The following is a 20,142-nucleotide window of genomic DNA, read 5'->3' as shown; positions in this document are numbered from 1 at the left end:
TAATATTTACATATCCACTTACACGTCTGTTCCGTTTCTCCGGAGAACCCTAACACAGCAGGTCAAAGCTAAAAACAAAAAAAAATCACTATTACAGAAAAACAAAACACACACACAACTTAAGCCAAACAGAAAGTTCCCAAAAATTATAACAAAATCTCATCTACCACCTCACTTTCCACTCAAGTAAAATCTGGATATTTGAAGTTAACAGATAGTCTGAAAAGTGTGATTCTTAAAGTATTCTTTATTAAGATCATTAAAAGCTGTAGAAACAACTTCATATTATAAAGGCACAGGGAGACAGTTCTGATAAAATATTCAAATTAAACAGTAACTTACGGTACAAAAGACAATTTTAATGCACATACAAACCCCAAATGTCTGATTCAAAAATATTTTACTGCGTCTATTAATGGGCAATGATTAAAAATATAAATTGCTGCTGTATAATAAATATCTGATAGTGAACATCTTGATAGCAAAGTGAACAAAATATTTATTGCTTTTCACATACATATTTTTCCCTGTAATTTTTAATTTCTAATTCTTTTACTATCTTCTCCTCAACCTTTTTCAAAGGTGAGAGACATCACACATATTAATCTCATGGAGAGAAATGGTGGTTACAGAGACGACCTTGAGCAGCAGTCGCTGCTGGCAGTGTTTTCTCTCGTCCTCTTGTGCAACCACAGTCACTCTTCCAATAAAGTGAGTTAAATGTTTGCTAAATCACTGACAGACAACCCCTCTGTGACTGGCATTCAAAGGTTTATAATGAATACTTTTCAAATATAAAAGGTGCTCCATTTTGAGAATGCATATTTTATTTGATGTTTTGAGTAAAAGGCAAATGTTTGACAAATAATTTTATCTAGTCCTCTCAAAAGTTTTCTGAAGTTGTAAAAAGTCAGCTTAATAAAATTCTTAGCACTTAAACATTTCATTGAGGGCTAGATGGCATATGTAATATGCTAGCGTAAAAATTAACACAATGCATAAATAGATTTTATAATGGAGCACTCTTAACCTTCGCTCCTCTAGTTTTTAAATTGAGATTAATTTTATTGATCTCATCCTGCTGTTTGGTAGCAACCTCGTTTCAGATGATACAGACAGAATTTCCAACACAATGGTAAAAGAGCATGAACACAGCACCTAATTTAATTAATTTTAATTAAACTTCAGAAATACCTACAGTAATATTTAGATAATCATTGTAAAGTTACTTAACCGTGTCATGTTCAGATGGTATGTAGCAGCTAGTAATGTACCTGGCACAGAAGTGATACTCAAAAAATAGTTGCTGAATGAATAAAAAAGAAAAAAACCTGGCTTTGGTTATGCAGACTTTAATCACTTTCCAATTTAAAATAAGGTCAGTGTATAAATAAACACTGCACGCCGCATCAGACTCTACTGTAAACAAAAATAACAACTTCAAACAGAAAAATATTACCTTCGTTAAATGACAGGTAACTGATGTACCGCAACATCTTTTAAACGGCCCACAAATTCCACGCTGACATTACTCTTTCATCCACATACCTAAGATCTGATGATGTGATGCTCAGATTAACAATCACGCAAGGAAGACCAAGGTGGAGGCAGAGTGGCCGAACCATTTTAGAGCAGAAATTTCTAGTTCATTGATCACGGACTACCATCTTCATTTTGCAAAACTATCAATGAATAAAAGACAGGCTCTATCCCTAAGTTATATATTTTTGAAAGCAGTAGCTTAGCTTTTTAACAGTAACAACCAGGGAGATATGAGATTAGGAAGGAAAGAATTAAAGGTATCCCAAGAGGGATAAGAAGAGCAAGTCGGCGACCAATTCTATTTTAAAATCTGACTGTGGGACTAGGTCAAATATTTCTTTGGCATACGCATTACTATATATTGGACTAGTTAGCATTTTTAAAGTATGGGGTTATATATATTTTTTGAACCAAAATTCACGTCAGGGTGTAGATTGCTAGCATCCTCCCTTAGAGCCTTTAGTAGAGAACAAATGCAATTTGCAACATATGCCAATCTCCATGTGTAGTCTACACCTGTGATTGCTGGAATAAAAAGATGTAACTTAAATAACCTGAAAGGACCTCATGCAGTGGCCATACCACAGAGGGAAGGGAAAAAGTATTTACATAAGAAAATATTCAGCTTTCAGAAAAAAAAGACAGTAAAACCTGGGAATCCTGACCTAGCAGTAAACACGTACCACAAAGCACTGAATGAAAACTAGTCAAAATGTAAATTAACTATAACCTGAATGTATAAAATTTAATAAAAAACATAAAAATGGAAAAACCCCATGCGTTAAAGGGAAAAAAAGTGGCCTATAAAACAGACCAATCTAACTTGACATCCAAAGTAAATGCAAGAGATTCACAAAATCATAACAGCAATGCAAACTATGTCAAGTGCCAAGTACCCTTTGATACACAAGCCAAAGCAGCTATCAGACTCATTTCCAACAGCATAACAATATTCACTGATCCACTCAGGCATTCTTGGGGGGTAAAACAGTCAATGACAGCTCAAGTCTCCAAAATGTAAGAACATATTTATTTGCAGAAGCATCATGTGATCTGTGAAGTCATGTCTCATTTTAATGCACATTAACATAAGATCTATCAGTGCAAATTTATCATTCTCCAAATGTAATACTTCCGAATGCTGTTCCTCCACATAGTTTTTGGTGGTTTCATCTTAGCCAGTGCTATTTAAACGAAGAAGGGGAAAGAAAGCGAGTCCGTCGTGGACTACCTGACGTTGTTACTTAACTGTGCTAGGTATTCCCGCAGCTCTCTTGCAGCCTGGAACCTGCCGTAGCGCGTCTTCGGGTTGGCACACTCATCCAGCAGGGCCTCGAGTCGGCCCCCTTTGGCGATGTCACTTGGCGGGTCATGCAGGAGCCCCCCAGAGGTGCCGCGCCAGGTGGCATGTCTGGATAAGAGGTTCTGACAAACAGCGTAGTAGTTGTGGTCCACAGTGACACGCGCACAGAGGATTTCTTTTGAAAATGATAAGCAAGCCTCCTTATCACAGCCATCAAATTTGCTTTCATACCACACGTCCCAGTTTTCAGGTTTGTCTGTGAAAGGAGGAAAGCAGAAAGAAAAATAGAATTTAAAACAGTGTTTACATTGCTTCCAAAAATGTAACATTTCACTAATTAACATAACAGCATCTGTTCTTAAGCTTGTATTATAATGTACGACTAGACACAGTAATTCACAGAAACACTGGACCCCAGCACTGCCGGACAGAAGGGTCAGATGTGGTTCCAACTGTGGAAGGGTCAGGCTAGCGGGGGACTTTCCATCATATGTGAACGTACCACACAGACGTGTGACATGACACAACAGGGCACTGCGGAGGTCAGCAGCACCCCGCACGGAGCCACCCAGGCTGCAGAGACCATCTGATCCAGGTCTCACAAAGGCACGGACTAAGGGGCTGGTCCAGCTCATCCTGGACACCTGGAGGCAATCACTGTGGGTGGAGTGTGCGACAGCACTACATGGGCTAGGGAAGGACGCCGCCCCTCACGTGGTGATGACTGTGGTTTATGTCACAGAAAAGGCATCTCTGGGCTGCAGAGTGGAGGGACTAAGATGGTAACAGCAACTAAAGAAGGTTCAGAAAGAAAAGCCAGAGTGGAGGAACACCTGTGACAAAATGGACAGGTGGGTGCATGAGTCAAGTCTAAAGTTCTAGCAGGATGAACAGCAGACACGAGTAACAGTGACACGGCTCAACCGGCCGAAGGTTAAAATAAAGAAAGTAAACACACAGCAGCTAGGAGGTGACAGGAGCGTCCGAGATGCAACTAGACATACGGACGTGGAACCTGTGACTTTGAGGTCAGAGGTACAGTCCACATGTTTAAAACGCAGCAGCAGGTATTTGCTTGATCAAGTCAAAGGAATGAATAAACCTGTGTAGGAAAATATGTTCACAGCGAAGGAAAAAAACAAGGGTGGACCCTTGAGACTGAAGGCATTGGGAGAGGAGAGGCCAGTGAAAGAAATGAAAGAAATTCATTCATTTAGTAAATAATTATTTGAAGGTCTACTCTGGGACAGACAAGGGTATAAAATAAACAAAACAGATGATATATGGTACTGGCTTACACTCAAGTGTAAAACAGACCATTACGCAAGTAAACAGACATATATCATAAACTGTAAAAAAAAAAGCTAGGAAGGGAGCAGCAGTTTCCAACAGCAGAAAGATTGATGAGGGAAACAGACCTCTCTCCTGTGAGACCTGAGGGTCAGGGGAGGTGTCTTAGGAGACAGCACTGAGCTGAGGCTTGGAGGGAAGCAGCCAGCTGACCGCGGAGGAGAGATGAGGCCGTGGAGGGAACTGTGGGAGGAAGGGCTCATTCACAGAGCAGAAGGCCGCTGGAGCTGGAGCACCCTCGGGCAACGGACAGAGGAACATTAAAAATGAAGTCGAGTAGGGCCAAGCCACTCACCTACACCACGGTGAGGCGCTCAGGTTCCTAGAGCAGCAGCCAGTCCATTAAAAGCATCAAGCAGGGGGTGACAAGACGAGATTTATTTATTTTAAATGGAACTGTGTGAGCAGTTGAGGAAAGCCAAAGGAAGAAAGAATTTTAAGAAGTTGTTACTAGTTCAAGACACATCATGAATTTGCCACTTGGGTGTTGCTAAGGTCAAGGCAAACTCGTAAGTGGTGCTCACAGGAATGAGGAAGGAATGGGGGCCCAGGGGGCGAGGGCAACAGAGTGAGCACCACTTCTAAAAACAGCTGAGGCTGGGTTGTGCATTTCCTAATTTAACTTGTAGGGTCAGTTTAGTTGAACACCATAAGTGCATGGAATCCTGAGTAGGACATGAGATTTTGTTGGTTTGTCCAAGTTAGGACGATGTCCTGACATATCCCAGAGTAATTTTGGTAATGAACAAGGAAGTATTTGCAAAGTCCCCTTGGGAGACTGGGGAGAAAGAAGGGAATATTCACCTTCTTCATTTGGAGAATTTCTAATATTCTCACAAGCAGCGGAGACAACCAAATCAATAGGCTGAACCCTCGATCTTGGGGTTCCCCTCTATGAAACTTATCTGTGCAAAGGACAGGCTAAGCCCACTTGAAATTAGGCCTAAGAGTCACCCCCAAGAGAACCTCCTTTATTGCTCAGATGTGGCCTGTCTTTCCCAGCCAACACGACGAGTAAACTCACTGCCCTCCCCCTCTATGTGGGACATGACTCCCAGGGGTGTGGACCTTCCTGGCAACATGGGACAGAATTCCCGGGATGAGCCAGGACCTGGCATCAACAGATTGAGAAAGCCTTCTTAACCAAAAGGGGGGAAGAGAGAAATGAGACAAAGTAAAGTTTCACTGGCTGAGAGATTTCAAACAGAGTCAAGAGGTTATCCTGGAGGTTATTCTTATGCATTAAATAGATAGCCCTGTTTAGTTTATGGTGTATTGGAGTGGCTGGAGGCAAATACCTGAAACTGTTGAGCTGTGTTCCAGTAGTCTTAATTTTTTAAGATAACTGTATAACGACATAACTTTTACAATGTGACTGTATGATTGTGAAAACCTTGCATCTGATGCTCCTTTTATCCAGGATATGGACAGATGAGAAAAAAAAAATGGATTAAAAATAAATTAATAATAGGGGGGATAAGGGGTACAATAAACTGAGTAGATGGAAAGGTTAGTGGTCAATGAGAGGGAGGGGTAAGGGGTGTGCTGGTTTGAAAGGATGTATGTCCCCTAGAAAAGCCATGTTTTCATCAAAATCCCATTTTGTAAAGGCAGAATAATCCCTATTCAATATTGTATGTTTGAAACTGTAATCAGATCATCTCCCTGGAGATGTGATTTAATGAAGAGTGGTTGTAAAGCTGGATTAGGTGATGACATGTCTCCACTCATTTGGGTGGGTCTTGATAAGTTTCTGGAGTCCTATAAAAGGGGAAAAGTTTTGGAGAATGAAACAGTTTCAGAGAGAGCAAAGCAGAACGACATAGCAACGAGATGCGGAGCCACCAGCCAGTGACATCTGGAGATGAAGAAAGAAAACGCCTCCCAGGGAGGCTTCATGAAACAGGAAGCCAGGAGAAGAAACTAGCAGATGACGCCATGTTCGCCATGTGCCCTTCCAGATGAGAGAGGAACCCTGAACTTCATCGGCCTTCTTGAACCAAGGTATCTTCCTGGATGGATGCCTTTGACTGGACATTTTCTCAGCCTTAGAACTGTAAACTAGTAACTTATTAAATTCCCCTTTTAAAAGCCATTCCATTTCTGGTATATTGCACTCTGGCAGCTGGCAAACTAGAACAAGGGGCTTGGGATGTATGAGTTTTTTTTCCCTTTTTCTTTTTATTTCTTTTTCTGGAGTCATAGAAATGTTCTAAAATATGATAATGGTGATAAATACACAACTGTGCGATGATACTGTGGGCCGCTGATTGTACACCATGTGTGGAATGTCTGTGTGTGAAGCTTGGTCAATAAAAATAAAAATAAAAAAAACACAGTCGCGAGGCAAGGAAAAGCAGTAGATGCAGTAGTAACTTTAAGGGCAGCTGGACACTGTTTTGTTTTGGGGGAGGGTTCTCGTATGTACTGTCCATGGGAGGGGGAAGGAGTCGATGTGGTACCAAGGAGGGTGGGGCGCTGAAGAAGATAACGGATGCAGCAAGTTCTTTTTTTTTTTTTTTTTTTTTTTTTTTTTTTTTTTTTTTTTTTAAAGGAAAGACAGAGAGAAGGAAGGAAGGATAGAAGGAAGGAAGGAAGGAAGAAAGGGAAACATTTTTAAACACTTTCTTGTTTTATTGTATTCTGTTTCTCCGTTTTTTGTTACATGGGCTGGGGCCGGGAACCGAACCGAGGTCCTCCGGCATAGCAGGCAAGCACTTTGCCCGCTGAGCCACCGCGGCCCGCCCTGCAGCAAGTTCTTTAAGAACTTTTTATTTTTTCTTTTTTTGTTTATTTTCCTTTTATATTACTTGCTCCAAAAACTTAAAGAAAAGCCTGCTGTGGGGGCTACAGCATTCGCAGATGCAGGAGAGCGGGGAAACGGAACACAGGGGCAGGCACTCACTCCTCGCACCATGAGCTTTGAGGCTGATCAAGAGGCCATCAGACAGTGTTTCTGAGCACTGGGGAAACCAGGTACTGGGCAGGCTCCTGCTGGGACCAAGCAAACATTAAATGCCAGCCGACTCGACTGTCACATCTGCTGCATTCCCCAGGCACCACCCATCTTTGGTCTGCATTTATCAAGGGATCCTCAGGAGGGAAGGAGGGGATTAAAAACAAAGACCTGCGCCATCGAGCAACAACCCTTCCATTTCTTTTCCTAGCTGGATGGTTTAGAGAACTACACGCCTTATCCCCGACTCTGAAATTCCTATGGCACGTCATTTTCAAAACACCTCAGCCACCCTGCCCACAGGGTCCCATGAAAAGCTCTCAAATAAATGGAGAGCAAAGTTTTGGGTAAGAAGTAATCATCAGAATGTCAAACCAAGTCAGATCTGCAGTGCAGCCAATCACCCAATTGGTTAAAAATGAAAACAACGCCATCACTGCAGAGACTGAGGGTAAAAGGTCGCAGGTCGTTCACGCGCGTGGACACACTGACAGCGGGGGTGGGGCAGGAACGCCGCCGCCGTCACACACTTACTTTGTCTGATCAGCCTTTTGTCGGCGACCAGCACGTTCTCGGCGTCCACGACGATGACCTTGCCGTCCCTCGGGCCGACGGCAAAGTTGTCGAAGCTGACATCCAGGAGGTAGAGCGCGAACTCGAAGTCGTTGTTGGTGAGCTGCTCGGCGATCTCCATCAGCTGCCAGGCGAGGTCCACGCGCTTCTCCCACGGCGCGTGGAAGTAGCTCCAGAGCTCCTCCCCCACGTAGCTCACGGCCACCATTCTCCCACAGGCTCCCAGGTATTTCGCAAACGGCCAGCCTTCATCGGACGGGAAACTCTGCAAGAGAAGGTTCCCAGTATCGTGAGACTCCCACGAAGACCCCTCGACACCCCCCAGCTGCTCTCGTTCTCGCCGGGGATTCTCCCACCGGCGACAGTGATCATCAGAGGTCGACCTCGTCTCCCGAGTCATCACTACGGACCACACTAAGTAGTGAGCTCCACCCGAGTCATCAGTCACTGAGAAGTGACACGGGTCCCCGCGGCGCGGCTGCTAGGGTCACCGAGTCCACGTGGGCAGGGAGGAGTCCGGCCGCGCCCCCAGGCCTGCAGGGGACACGCCCGCCGCCCAGCACCGCGGTCCCAAGGCTGCCTCCCTTCCTGCGCTGCTGGGCCCGTCTTTTCTGCTCTTGCCCTCCCTGGCTCGGCCTCAAAATGATTTATTCTTCTACTCTGAGAAACGGTTCCTAGTGGGTTTTGCCACTAGTGAGAGTGTTATCACCTACAGCCGACTCGTCCCGGGACCCCGGACCAGGCACTCCAGCACAGGGGCAGCAACAGGGCTTGGCCCGAGCCCTGGGTGCCAACGCTCAGGACCGCGTGATGGGCGCGGAGCGAACACCGGACGTGACCCTGTAACAGCTCGGTCTGGCCAGGATCAGTGACCAGAAGAGACCTGTTCTACGAGCCCGTGCCTCTGCTGTCACCCCTCCCTGAGTTGGGGAAACAATTCCAAGATACCGCTTACATAACTACTGCAGAGGAGTGACAGCAGACGGAGAAGACAGCATTGCAACTATAAAACAAGACCCCAGAGAGTATGCGTAGCCTGCTGCCACTGCTAAACACTCAACCATCTACGCAGAGTAAAAACACGAGAATGAGGCTTTTATTCTGGGACCCTTAAGAAAACCGGTATTATTTTTACCCTGAGCTTTAGAAAATCCTAAAATCTAAATAATATCAACTTAAAGACAAAAAAGATTTTTAGAACTAAATTTCATCCTTCATCTCTAACCATTTTCATTTGTGTCCTTTTTCAAATACTTTTCAATTGAAGGAAAGAGCCTTTCAACTTAGAACAGTTTCAATTCTGAACAGCTTGAAGGCATTCCACTTCATTGTTCAGGGTTTTTAAACAGGCTTGAGTGTATGTCATAAAATAACGTATGTCAGGTTTTTAAAAATTAAATATTAATTTACATTCAATTTTCTATTGCTCTATTTTTTTTAAAAAAATTAAGCTAAAGACAACCCAAAGAAGATGTCTTATAGAGTTTCACTACAAATAAAACATTTTGAGGCCACTTCTACCTCTGCATCTCACTAGCTGTGTTACTATAGCAAAGTTCAACATCAGTGTAGCTGCAAAAATATTTGACCCCTAGATTCACCAGAGCAAGTGAATGAGCAAAGGGAAAAAGGTATGAAATGTGTTTTGTAAATTGAATATTACTTTACAGAACTGCTTATATAAAACACTTTCATACTTTCAATTTAAGTCGGTTAAACAAGAAGTCCAGACATTCATCAAGAGATGTGCTTATTTCTTATCATCCACTGAAATGCCATTACAAATACTGAACACCTACCAAACAGCCAGGAAGCACTAAGTTAGAGACACATCCCCCTGCCCTCTACTCATTTCTGATTTCAGTGGCATGTACAAATCAGTCATCCAACTATATACTCAATGCCCTGAGAAGTGTGTAGGACATCCAGGAACAGTAAAAATGCAAGAAATTAAAAACCTGGTCACATGTACACACGTACACTCATCATTGTAATGTGTCTTTCATTCATTTAGGTAAGTACCACAAAGCAAATTCCAAATGCTGAGATAACTATTAATCCACGTAGATCAAAACTAAACGGCCTTGTATTTCATATGGTCAGTAAAGGGGATATGAAGTCAAAGCGTTTTAGAAGCGGAAGGTACCTGCTCTTTTTTTTTTTTTTTTTTACCAGCCTACAGCGTCCTTCGGGTGAAGCCACACTAGGAAGAGGCCAGCTCCTGCTGGGTTCAGAAGACATTCTGACCAATCACTGTAACCCCTTTGAAAAAATCAAGTCTGTATAATAAGACCCTTCAATTCAACATCCTTGTGTTTTCAGAATTCAACACTTCTGAGATTTTAGGGTATTAAAACACATACTACATAGTACTTGTTACAAGAGTCTGTGATACACCCTAGAAGCAAACCAATTAGACTGCATTATCCATTAGGTGGACAATGAGATCGTCCACCCGGAGTGGGATGGATTAAGATCTCATAAACTGCCTCACATCAATTCAAACACTTTTTTCTTTTTAAAAATCTTAGAAAATCTATTTTTCTACGGGATTTTTAAATTTTGGAATTGCAGATAAGGCATTGCAGTTTAGACCACATGTCACTGACTGTTATAAGCAGCTGGATAAAAGGGCTGAGAGAGTGACTGTGGAGGGAAAAGAATACAGACTGTGAATTCAGAACCCCTAGATCTAGCCTAGCTCTGCTGTGAAATGCCAAGTGAGCAGTTACGGACAGCGCGGTGCTCACCCCCGGGCCCCCTGTGCCCGGGAACTGGGAAGCTGGTTATTGAACACACACAGGCACATGTAAATGCGCTCCGAGTTCCTCATCAGGGAGAGGGACAGCGCCCAGAAAGAAGACAGGGGCCTATATCAGTCTGCATGGCCAAGGTGAGCTGGGCTCTAGAGGATGAGAACAACGCACAGGCTGGGACAGGGCAGTGCACACCCCAGGTTCGTACTCAAGTCAGAAACTGCTCAGAGCTGGGAAACAGCTACCGTCGTGCAGAGAAACAGGGGGTCTGCACACACAGGGAGCAGAAGACCAGCTCCTCAAAAGGTCTCTGGGCTACGAAAACCAAACACATCAAAACTTCACCATATACTACAAGTTGGAATCAACTCGTACCCTGTGGTTCCCAACGCCATCCAAGGAGCCGCGCTTTAAAAACACGCTGGGATAAGCAGCTACGGTCCTGCCAGGTGGCAGGGCCAGTTTAGTCTACACGTCGCAGCCACCAGGAGAAAGGAGACATGGACGCATGAATCAGGATGCACAAAAAGGCACCTTTTGGTTTTATTTGTTATTTTCTTACCTAAAGAATGGCATGAGATTGATCGATTAAAATAAGATCAACTTCAAAATAAAATGTCAGTGGCTGAGAGATTTCAAACAGAGTCGAGAGGTTATCCTGGAGGTTATTCTTATGCATTATATAGATATCCCCTTTTCAGTTTATGGTGTAGTGGAGTGGCTGGAGGGAAGTGCCTGAAACTGTAGATCTGTATTCCAGTAAGCATGTTTCTTGAAGCCAATGTATAAAGATATAGCTTTTACAATGTGATTGCTCGATTGTGAAAACTTTGTGTCTGATGCTCCTTTTATCCAGGGTATGGTTCAGATGAGTAAACAACATATGGGCAAAAAATAAATAATAGGGGGGATAAGGGGTAAAATAAATTGGGTAGATGGAAATACTAGTGGTCAATGAGAGGGAGGGATAAGCTTGTATGTATGAGCTTTTTCTTTTTATTTCTTTTTCTGGAGTGATGCAAATGTTGTAAAAAATGATCATGGTGATGACTAACACAGCTATGTGACAATACTGTGAGCCGCTGACAGCACACCATACACGGAATGTGTGTGCATGATTTGTCAATAAAAATACTAAAAAATAATAAAAAGGTCAACTTCAAAAGTGCTTGTGTTCAATTACCTTTTTTTCTTAATGTGACCAAACATTAAAAGACGGGTTTATGTTGTAAATTTTTTTTTTTTTTTTTAACATGGGCAGGCACTGGGAATTGAACCCGGGTCTCCAGCATGGCAGGTGAGAACTCTGCCACTAAGCAACCGTGGCCCGCCCTATATAATAAATTTTAAAGCTCACAATTGCTTTCATCCAAGAGATAGAAAATATTTTACTACCGTTCATTACCTCACAACATTCCATTAAAGGGAAACATAATTTTGCAGTTTACTAAAGAGATTAAACGAATACAGAACAAGTTACCATGCAAGACTGATTTTAAAAAATAGAGAAATTCCTAGCATACAATAACTTTTAAAATCTACTCATAACCAGAACATATGATTTAAAACCTAGTTATTAGGTTTTCCACAAAACTGGCATTTTTGTGCAAAAAAAAGCCAAAAAATTTCCACTTGAGCACACTCTTAGAAAGTAAATGTTATCCAAAGTACAGAAAATGCCAAGTTCAATTTAAGTTTTAAGATTATTTTTTAAAGCCCAAATATGAACGGCATCCCATTGTAGTTACACACATTATAACAGCTACTCAATGAGGTTAGTCAACTGTTCTGTGGATGGACTAATGCGTTCACCGTTTATGAAATGCCTACAGGGCAAAAAGAGTAAAATCACTAAGATAAGGGTTACCTAATTTCTGCTACAATTCCTGTAAGACCTCAGCTTCGTGATTTATAAGTGGCAAGGAGAGGCCAAAATCTATTGCAAACACTGTAGAATTTTAATCTCAAGATTTCTGTGTCAAGGAAATAATTCCAACATTATTAAGCAATGCCTTGAAAACAGCAAGGTTATGATATTTTGCTGAAAATCATATCCAACAACTGTATCTAAAATTGGAAACCAATGTCAAAGCACATCAACAATAAAATGGACCTAAATTTACAGAAATAAATAATCTTCTAGAAGAAATAGCTTAAGAAATGCCCCTCCCAAAATCACTTGCCTTCCAGATTTGTCATGAAATATGCATCCATTAAACTAGTCTCAACCTAGCCTCCTTACCTACTGCCTGTTTTCACACCAGCAGCGTGAGCCACGTCGCTAGGTTGAAATGTACACCGACGAGCACCATACTCAATCACATGCCCCCAGTAAAAACAAAATTCCAAAGAAATAAACAAAGGCTTCTTTTGGACCCAATAACCTAACCCAATAACCTAATGCTCCCCGCCTCGCTTCAGGCAAGATGCGCCTCTTTATGACACGTGGACAGCACCGACTTCTCTGGTTCCTTTCAAACAGCATCTCAGCTCACAAGGCCCTGCAAAGACCAGGGGCCGAGCACCTCTCCAGCCACCTGGCTTTACACCCTGGACCAGCAGAACCCCGGCTGCCAGCGCAGGCCACGTTCTGAGCAGGACCACGCCCCGTGCAGGCCCACGCCCTGTGCAGGCCACGCCCCTTACAGGCCCCTCCCTGTTCAGGACACGCCCCGTGTAGGCCCACCCCCGTGCAGGCCACACCCCGTGTAGGCCACGCCCCGTGTAGGCCCACGCCCCGTGTAGGCCCATGCCCCATGTAGGCCCACGCTCTGTGCAGACCCACTCCCTGTGCAGGCCCACTCCCTGTGCAGGACACGCCCCATGCAAGCCCCTCCCTGTCCAGGCCACGCCCCATGCAGACCACGCCCCACGTAGGCCCCTCCCTTTTCAGGCCACACCCCGTGTAGGCCCATGCCCGTGCAGACCACGCCCCGTGTAGGCCATGCCCCGTGTAGGCCCACGCTCTGTACAGGCCCCTCCCTGTTCAGGCCACGCCCCATGTAGGCCCCTCCCTGTTCAGGCCACACCCCATGTAGGCCCACACCCGTGCAGGCCACGCCCCATGTAGGCCATGCCCCCTGTAGGCCCACGCTTTGTGCAGGCCCCTCCCTGTGCTGGCCACGCCCCGTACAGGCCACGCCCCATGCAGGCCCACTCCTCACGGCAGAGGGGCAGCGTCGGCTCAGGCGCTCAGGCCACACCTAGGTGAGCTTCATTTTCCCTCTTCTCATCACCTAACACATCAGCCAATCTTGTCGGCTCTGCATCCAAAATCTACTGTCTGCCCCCTTGTTGCAGCACTTCACCCCAGAAAAGCAGCCCCCCAGCCCCCCTCTCTCAACCACTGGGAAGCCCCCCGAACTCCTGCCCTGCCCTCACCCCCATTCCACACACCTGGCCCTGCCAAAGCACCTGCCCTCTCCAGGGGGCTCCTTGGGAAGGGCCCGGGCGGGCGGGGGGGGCCAGGTAGGTGGGGAGCCAGGCAGGCGGGGGCCCCGTGGGTAGGGGCCCTCGCCTGTGCCCCACCTCGCAGCGGCCTGAGCACCAGCCAGTCCCCACCCAGCCCTGCCCCGCTGCCCTCCCCGCTGGGGCTCCCTCTCTGCAGCACCCCCTGCCTGGCCCCAGTGCTGCTCCCTGAAAGTGGGCCAGCTCTTCCTAGGGGCTCTCCGAAGCACAGGCGCAGTAGCCCCTTCTGGCTTTGGACTGAAGTTAGGAGAGCGGTTTTATTTCTTTACTTTGGAGTTAAGTTTCATGAAAGACGCACAAGTGTCAGAAGTGTCAATGAAACCTAACATGAAAAAACAATAAAGTAAGAAAATCTCTAAACTTAAGCTTATCAATTTATCAGACAAAAGCGCACTCCCTGCGCCCGTTCCCCCGCCTGCAGCCCACCCTGCACCCTAAATGCAGGAGGTCCTCCCTCCGCAGCAGCTGTGCAGGAGGCCACCGCAGCGGACGCCCCTCACAGCCCCCACGATGCACCCCCGACACGCCGCGCCACGCGCTCCCCCTCAGGGCCGCTCTGCTCGGACTCCAGGTGCACAGAGACCGGCAGGGCGGGTGTGGGCAGGGAGGCGCGGGGCCCCTACAGTTCGACCACCAGGGTCCTGCCCCAGCAGGCCAGCAGCGGCGGGGCCACGGCGTCCCCCCACACGGAGAGGATTTCACGCGGTGTCCCTTCCGAGGAAGCGGGCCCACGAACACGACTGCACCTGTCGGAGGGAACCCAACGAGGAAGCGGCCAGCACCTTTAGCTGACCCCCAAATCTATATTTTAGGCAGTGCACTTCAGAGAAACATTCTTTTCCGGTAGAAATTACAAGAACAGAAACATTGCATTCAGGTTTTCTAAAAGGCCCTCCCTCACTGCAGGGAGGGCTAAGCACTGGCGTGGCCGACACAGTCACTGCTGCTTTCACAGTGACCCGTCACCCCAAGAGCCTCAGCACACCTGAGCAAACTTTCGACCGGGGCCCAAAGTCACCTTCACCTCACCTCGGAGCCAAGACGGAGTCCTCACCACGCCCAGGCCCGGCTGCAGCGTGTAATGTGCACGCATCTGCAAAACCCAGCGACCGCCTAAACCCCTCTGTGAGGCAATACACGCTGTAGTTGGAGGAAACCCTACTGAAACCACGATTCAGAAAACTGAAGATAAAGTTCTACATACAGAAAACAAATGTCTACTTCCTCTCAATAAAAAGCCAATTTTTTATTCACTTGCTATAAACAAGACAATTATTACAATCTCCGAGGCAAAAAGTCAGAAGACAAACTGGGCTTCAGGAAACTCACATTCTCCCTCTCACACGCGCGCGCACGCACACACACACACACACACACACCTGGAAATTAACAGAAAAACTACAAATACAAAATTTATCAGTAGAACAAGCTTTTTACAAAACAGAAAACTTATTTTGCCACATAGTTCAACACCTCAATTGTTTAGTATTCCAAGAATGTTATATAATGTGAAATCAACAAAATCACCCTTGTTTCAATTTTTTTTCACATGTACACATACTCGGCATTTAATTCATCTCTCAGTGACACAGAAATGTGAGAAAGAAAGAAATCGGAGTAAAAGATGAAAGAATTTGCTGGCATTATCTTGTTGCTTGATGTTTATATATATATTTTTTACAAGACAATTATCCTACTGTAGAACAACTTTCATTAAAGTTAGATAAGCTACTTATCCAACAACAGGAAGAGAGTTATTTGCCCATAACACTTCACATTGAGAAATCTATTTTACAAATCTATATAGCCACAATTAAGGTATGTGTGCACACATTTTACAGATATTACATCTATGCCTCCTTTTAAGAACAGAATAGAAACCACTATTTTTGAACTATTTCTTAAAATCAGAAGAGCTAAGTTTAAAAGACTAAAAATATATGCAATTTTCCAGAACAGGAAAAGAACTTTCTTTAGTACCTTAACAACAGAAACTCTTTTACTTTGGAACCATATTTACTGAGTTGCAACTGTTGTGAAGAATTGTTTGATAGGTAAGTTAAAAAGGATTTTTCCCCCAAATAGTTAATTTTTAGACAGAACTGTACAAGAAAAATCAACTGTCCCAAAATTCCCGGAGTAGCTCCCTCTCCTGGAAAAAAAAAAAAAGGGAGAGTTCCTCTTTAAGCTGTAAAACACACACACCTCTACCCTAGAAAACGTTTTTAAATATACATGAATCAAAATATAAATAAATGGAGAGGAAAATGTGAGTGACAGTTTTTCTACCATTACCAATCAATATTCCAATACAACCATAAACAGCCCTAAAGAGCTTACGATGCCTAAATAAATGCTAAAATCTGTATAGGTATGTCTAACAAAATTATCATGATTTAACTTGTACATCTTTGTACCTGATTACAGAATTTTCAGTTCCCTTTAATTTTAGTAGTTCTCTAACATCACCAAACTGCAAATTAGATTGTTCATACTGACTAGCTTTTACAAGAATCAAGTGGTCCTTATAGAAATTCTATGAAAACCTCTTATGGATTTGAAAGTAAGCCTTCTTATTCTACTTGTTTATCAGGTAAAAAAAAATCAACATTACAATATGAATGCCTGATCCCAACCAGTCCAAATGTGCATTCCATACAGTATACACTTAGCTATAAAGTATTAGTACTATTCCTCTGAAATGGATTGCCTAAGTTAAAACTAAATTTACAAACATCACAGTCTACAGTTTTGACACATACTTTTCTTCATATAAGAAAATCAAACTTTCATCCTTTAACCCATCTAGCTACTCACAAAGCAAACCAATCATTTCGTTTGTTACAATAAAATAGTTGTAATTTTTTTAAGTTACTGTTTAGCACTAAAGATGAAAACAGATGAAGAATGGAAAGTTAAGTGAGGGAAAGTTAAAAAGTAAACAAAATATAAGCACACTCCACTATCTCAAGTATAAAATAAACTGAAAATGCCAAGATAATGTCTAACTTCAAAAAAACAAGTGTAATCAATCAATTGCTGAAGTTTCTCATTTGCAGTTGTCAGGACTGTACTTATAAAGTACTGGGTATATTAGGTTCTTGTAATACTAATTCTAATATTGAACATTGGTTTCTAATGCATCTGTACTCAATTACCTGGTAAAAACCCTTCTTTAAACTGGCAGTGTTTTAAGTGCAGGGAATGCACATTTGTTTCGCAAAACACTAACAGAGCTTGCTCCTTACCAAATATCAGTTTTCAGAGAATTTGACAGACTATCTACTTCAGCAAACTACTGGGCTACAGCTTTCTCCAAGGACAGAGCTCCTGAACATATAAAAAATAAAAATAAAAACATGATTTGTCTTTCTCAAATAGGAAAGGCCTAAATGGGGGAAAAATTCAATTTACGTGTGTATTCATGATAAATAAAGATTTGACATTTAAACACTGACTAGTTTTGGAATTTACTAAATAAAATGAATTTCTTCTAGGGAAGCCTAATCTGTTTCATACAGTATTCACTGTTAGGAAATAAGCAGTATTTAATATACAATCTGCAACCTAAAATTAACACATTACATACCTGAAAGCAGAATTCAACGTACAATCTGCATCTAAAACTAACACACTAATACCTTAAAAAGCACTAAAAGTGTTGTTTATGAAGCAAATGTTGTGTTAAAATTTAGCTGAACTAATCAAATGAAGCTGGTTTCTGCAGCTAAACTGGTCAGCAGACAACTGGAGAAAGTAATAAATATTGACCATTCCCATCGCTACACTTTGGAATAAAAACTGGGAGAAAAACCAAACCACCCTGCCAACCCCTCCGACCCAGGGTCAGCGCTGGGAGCGCGGAGAGGGCACCCGGCATGCCCACGGCACCTGCGATGGGCTGTTAGCCTCTCTTCCTGCTCGCATTTGAAATACCGCAGAACCCGAGGGAAAAGCGAAGGAAGCTTCTCCGCGGTTACCCGGGAGGACCGGGGAGGACCGGCGCGAGCAGGACACCGCTCCGGCCAGGCCGACGAGCTACCCCCGAGCTGACCACGTCTGTTCCAGGGCGGCTGTCACCAACCCAGGCCCTGAGAAGGCACGTTTCATCTCCAGGACAGTCATGAGGGGCAGAACAAGGGGACCTCGTCTCCCTGTCGGGCAGCGCCTGGACCCGGGTCAGCTCCGGCCTCCCGCGAGCCCCGCCGGGCGCCGCCGCACTTCCTCCTCCTCCTCCACCTTCTCGGTACCATCCCACCCACATCAAGTCTTTGGACGATCTGCCCTTGACCACTGCCCCTTGCTCCGACCTTATTTTCTTCGATTTGTCCCCCAATTACTTGCCCGGATGACCGCGAGGCAGTGGGTCTAAGCCCGGCCGGCGCGCGGGGATGTGCGGGGCGATGAGGGCGGAAGGGGGCCCTGCAAACACCTTGGGGAGTCCGCGGGCAGGAAAGGGGGGGCAGGACGGGGGCTGCAGAAGGGCGGGCGGAGGTGGGATCCCGATGGGGACAGTGGAAGGGTGGGGACCGAGGGAGCCCCGAGGGGGACAGTGGAGGGGCCGGGAGCAAGGAATCCTCACCGGGGTGCAGTGGAGGGGCGGGAAGCAGGGGAGCCCCGTGGGGCGTAGTGGAGCAGCGGGGAGCGGGGGACTCTCGTGGGGGGCAGTGGAGGGGCAGGGAGCAAGGGAGCCCCGCGTGGGGCAATGAAAGGGCAGAGTGGTGGGGGAAACCCGCGGGGGGTACTAAGGGGCGGGGAGCGGGGTAGCCCCGTGGTGGACCGCGGAAGGGCGCGGTACAGTGGTAGGGTAGGGAGCGGGGGAGCCCCACGGGGTGCAATGGAAGGGCAGCTCAGTGGGGGAGCCCCGCGGGGCACAATGGAGAGGCGGGGAGCGGGGAAGCCTCGCTTGGGGCAGTGCAAGGGCGTGGGGCAAAGGAAGCACAGGACAGTGGGGTAGCCCCGCGTGGGGCAGTGGAAGAACAGGGCGGTGGACGTCGGCCGCGAAGCGCGCCCCGCGGCTGGCGGCTCGGCACTGAGACGCAGGGCGCCCGGCGCGGCGGATTCCCCCCGGTCCGGTTGGCCGCCCCGCGCCCGCCGCGCGCCCACCTGTAGCACGAGCGGCTCGGGGTTGAAGGCCAGCGTGAGCAGCAGCTGCATGCGCTCGGCGTCCTTGAGGTTGCGCAGCAGGAAGCTGCCCGAGTCGCGCGTCTCGGCGTAGCGGCGCACCAGGCGGTCGAGCAGGCGCTGCGAGGGGCAGTGCACCAGGTCCGACCAGCCCTCCACCGCCTCGGGCGTCAGCAGCCGCACGTCGCCGTTGAGGCGCGCGAACTCAGTGCGCGGCATAGCCTGCAGCAGGTCGCAGCGCGGCCGGCCGGTGGCCCGCTTGCAGATGCTCTGGTCCAGCTGCGCCAGCTCGCGCTGCGAGCCCAGGCGCTTGAGCACCACGCGGCGGCGGCCGGCCTCGCGGGGCTCGCCGAGCTGCGCGAAGTACACGTTCTTCACGTTGAGCGCGTCCAGCAGGCGCAGACGGCCCCACGCCTCGAAGGCCAGCTGCCCGCCCAGGAAGCGGCGGCACCAGCTCGTGCCGAAGCACGCCGGGCACTTATTGAGCTGCAGGAAGCGCCGGTCGGCCAGCGCGTTGCGCTGCCAGGACGCGAGCAGCGACGGTGAGTGCAGCGCCACGAGCACCAGCACGCTGCCCAGCGCCGCCAGCTTCAGCGAGCGGGACAGGCGGCCCAGCTTGGGCGGCACCAGGCGCCACATCCCGCCCGCCCGCGCCGCCCCGCGCCCGGACCGCGGCGGGCAGGGGCCCCGGCGAGCGCGAGAGGCCGCGGGGGCGCGGGACGGAGCCGGCGGCGGGCGCGACTTCCCCCGGCGCTAGTCTCCACAACTCAGGGCTCCTCCTCGCAGCGCCCCGCCCTGCGCCTCCGCCGGCGCCGCCTCCACGGCCGCCAAGTTATAGGGGCGCGGGGAGGGGGGGTAGCGGGGAGAGGGGGCGGGAGGGGGCGGGCTCGACGGTCGCGCGCACGCGCACGCGCTGCTGGCTGGGCCGCTGCAGGAGGGGCCGAGGAGGAGGACCGGGGCTGCACGGCCGCGTCCCCAAAGGGTGCGACAGTGTAGCAACGCGGTGAGGAGCAGGCGTCGGCGCGTCCTGCTCGCCTCCGCCGATTCTCCTGAAGGGGGCGGGGCCGGCG

General features: G+C 47.0%; 1 protein-coding gene across 1 annotated transcript; it reads right to left on the bottom strand.

The window, feature by feature from the left end:
* Positions 1-227: 227 nt before the first annotated feature.
* DIPK2A (divergent protein kinase domain 2A) lies at positions 228-19,711 on the bottom strand. The gene is made up of 3 exons (XM_077130325.1): positions 19,055-19,711; positions 7,686-7,989; positions 228-3,101 (listed from the first exon to the last, which is right to left on the bottom strand). Exons 1-3 carry the CDS (start codon positions 19,709-19,711, stop codon positions 2,770-2,772), a joined length of 1,293 nt encoding a protein of 430 aa, XP_076986440.1. The 3' UTR covers positions 228-2,769.
* Between the last annotated feature and the right edge of the window lie 431 nt (positions 19,712-20,142).

Source organism: Tamandua tetradactyla, chromosome 15, assembly GCF_023851605.1.
Source record: "Tamandua tetradactyla isolate mTamTet1 chromosome 15, mTamTet1.pri, whole genome shotgun sequence".
NCBI classification, from domain to species: domain Eukaryota; kingdom Metazoa; phylum Chordata; class Mammalia; order Pilosa; family Myrmecophagidae; genus Tamandua; species Tamandua tetradactyla.
The sequence above is the reverse complement of the archived record's forward strand: the minus strand, read 5'-3'. Positions and strand labels throughout refer to the sequence as shown.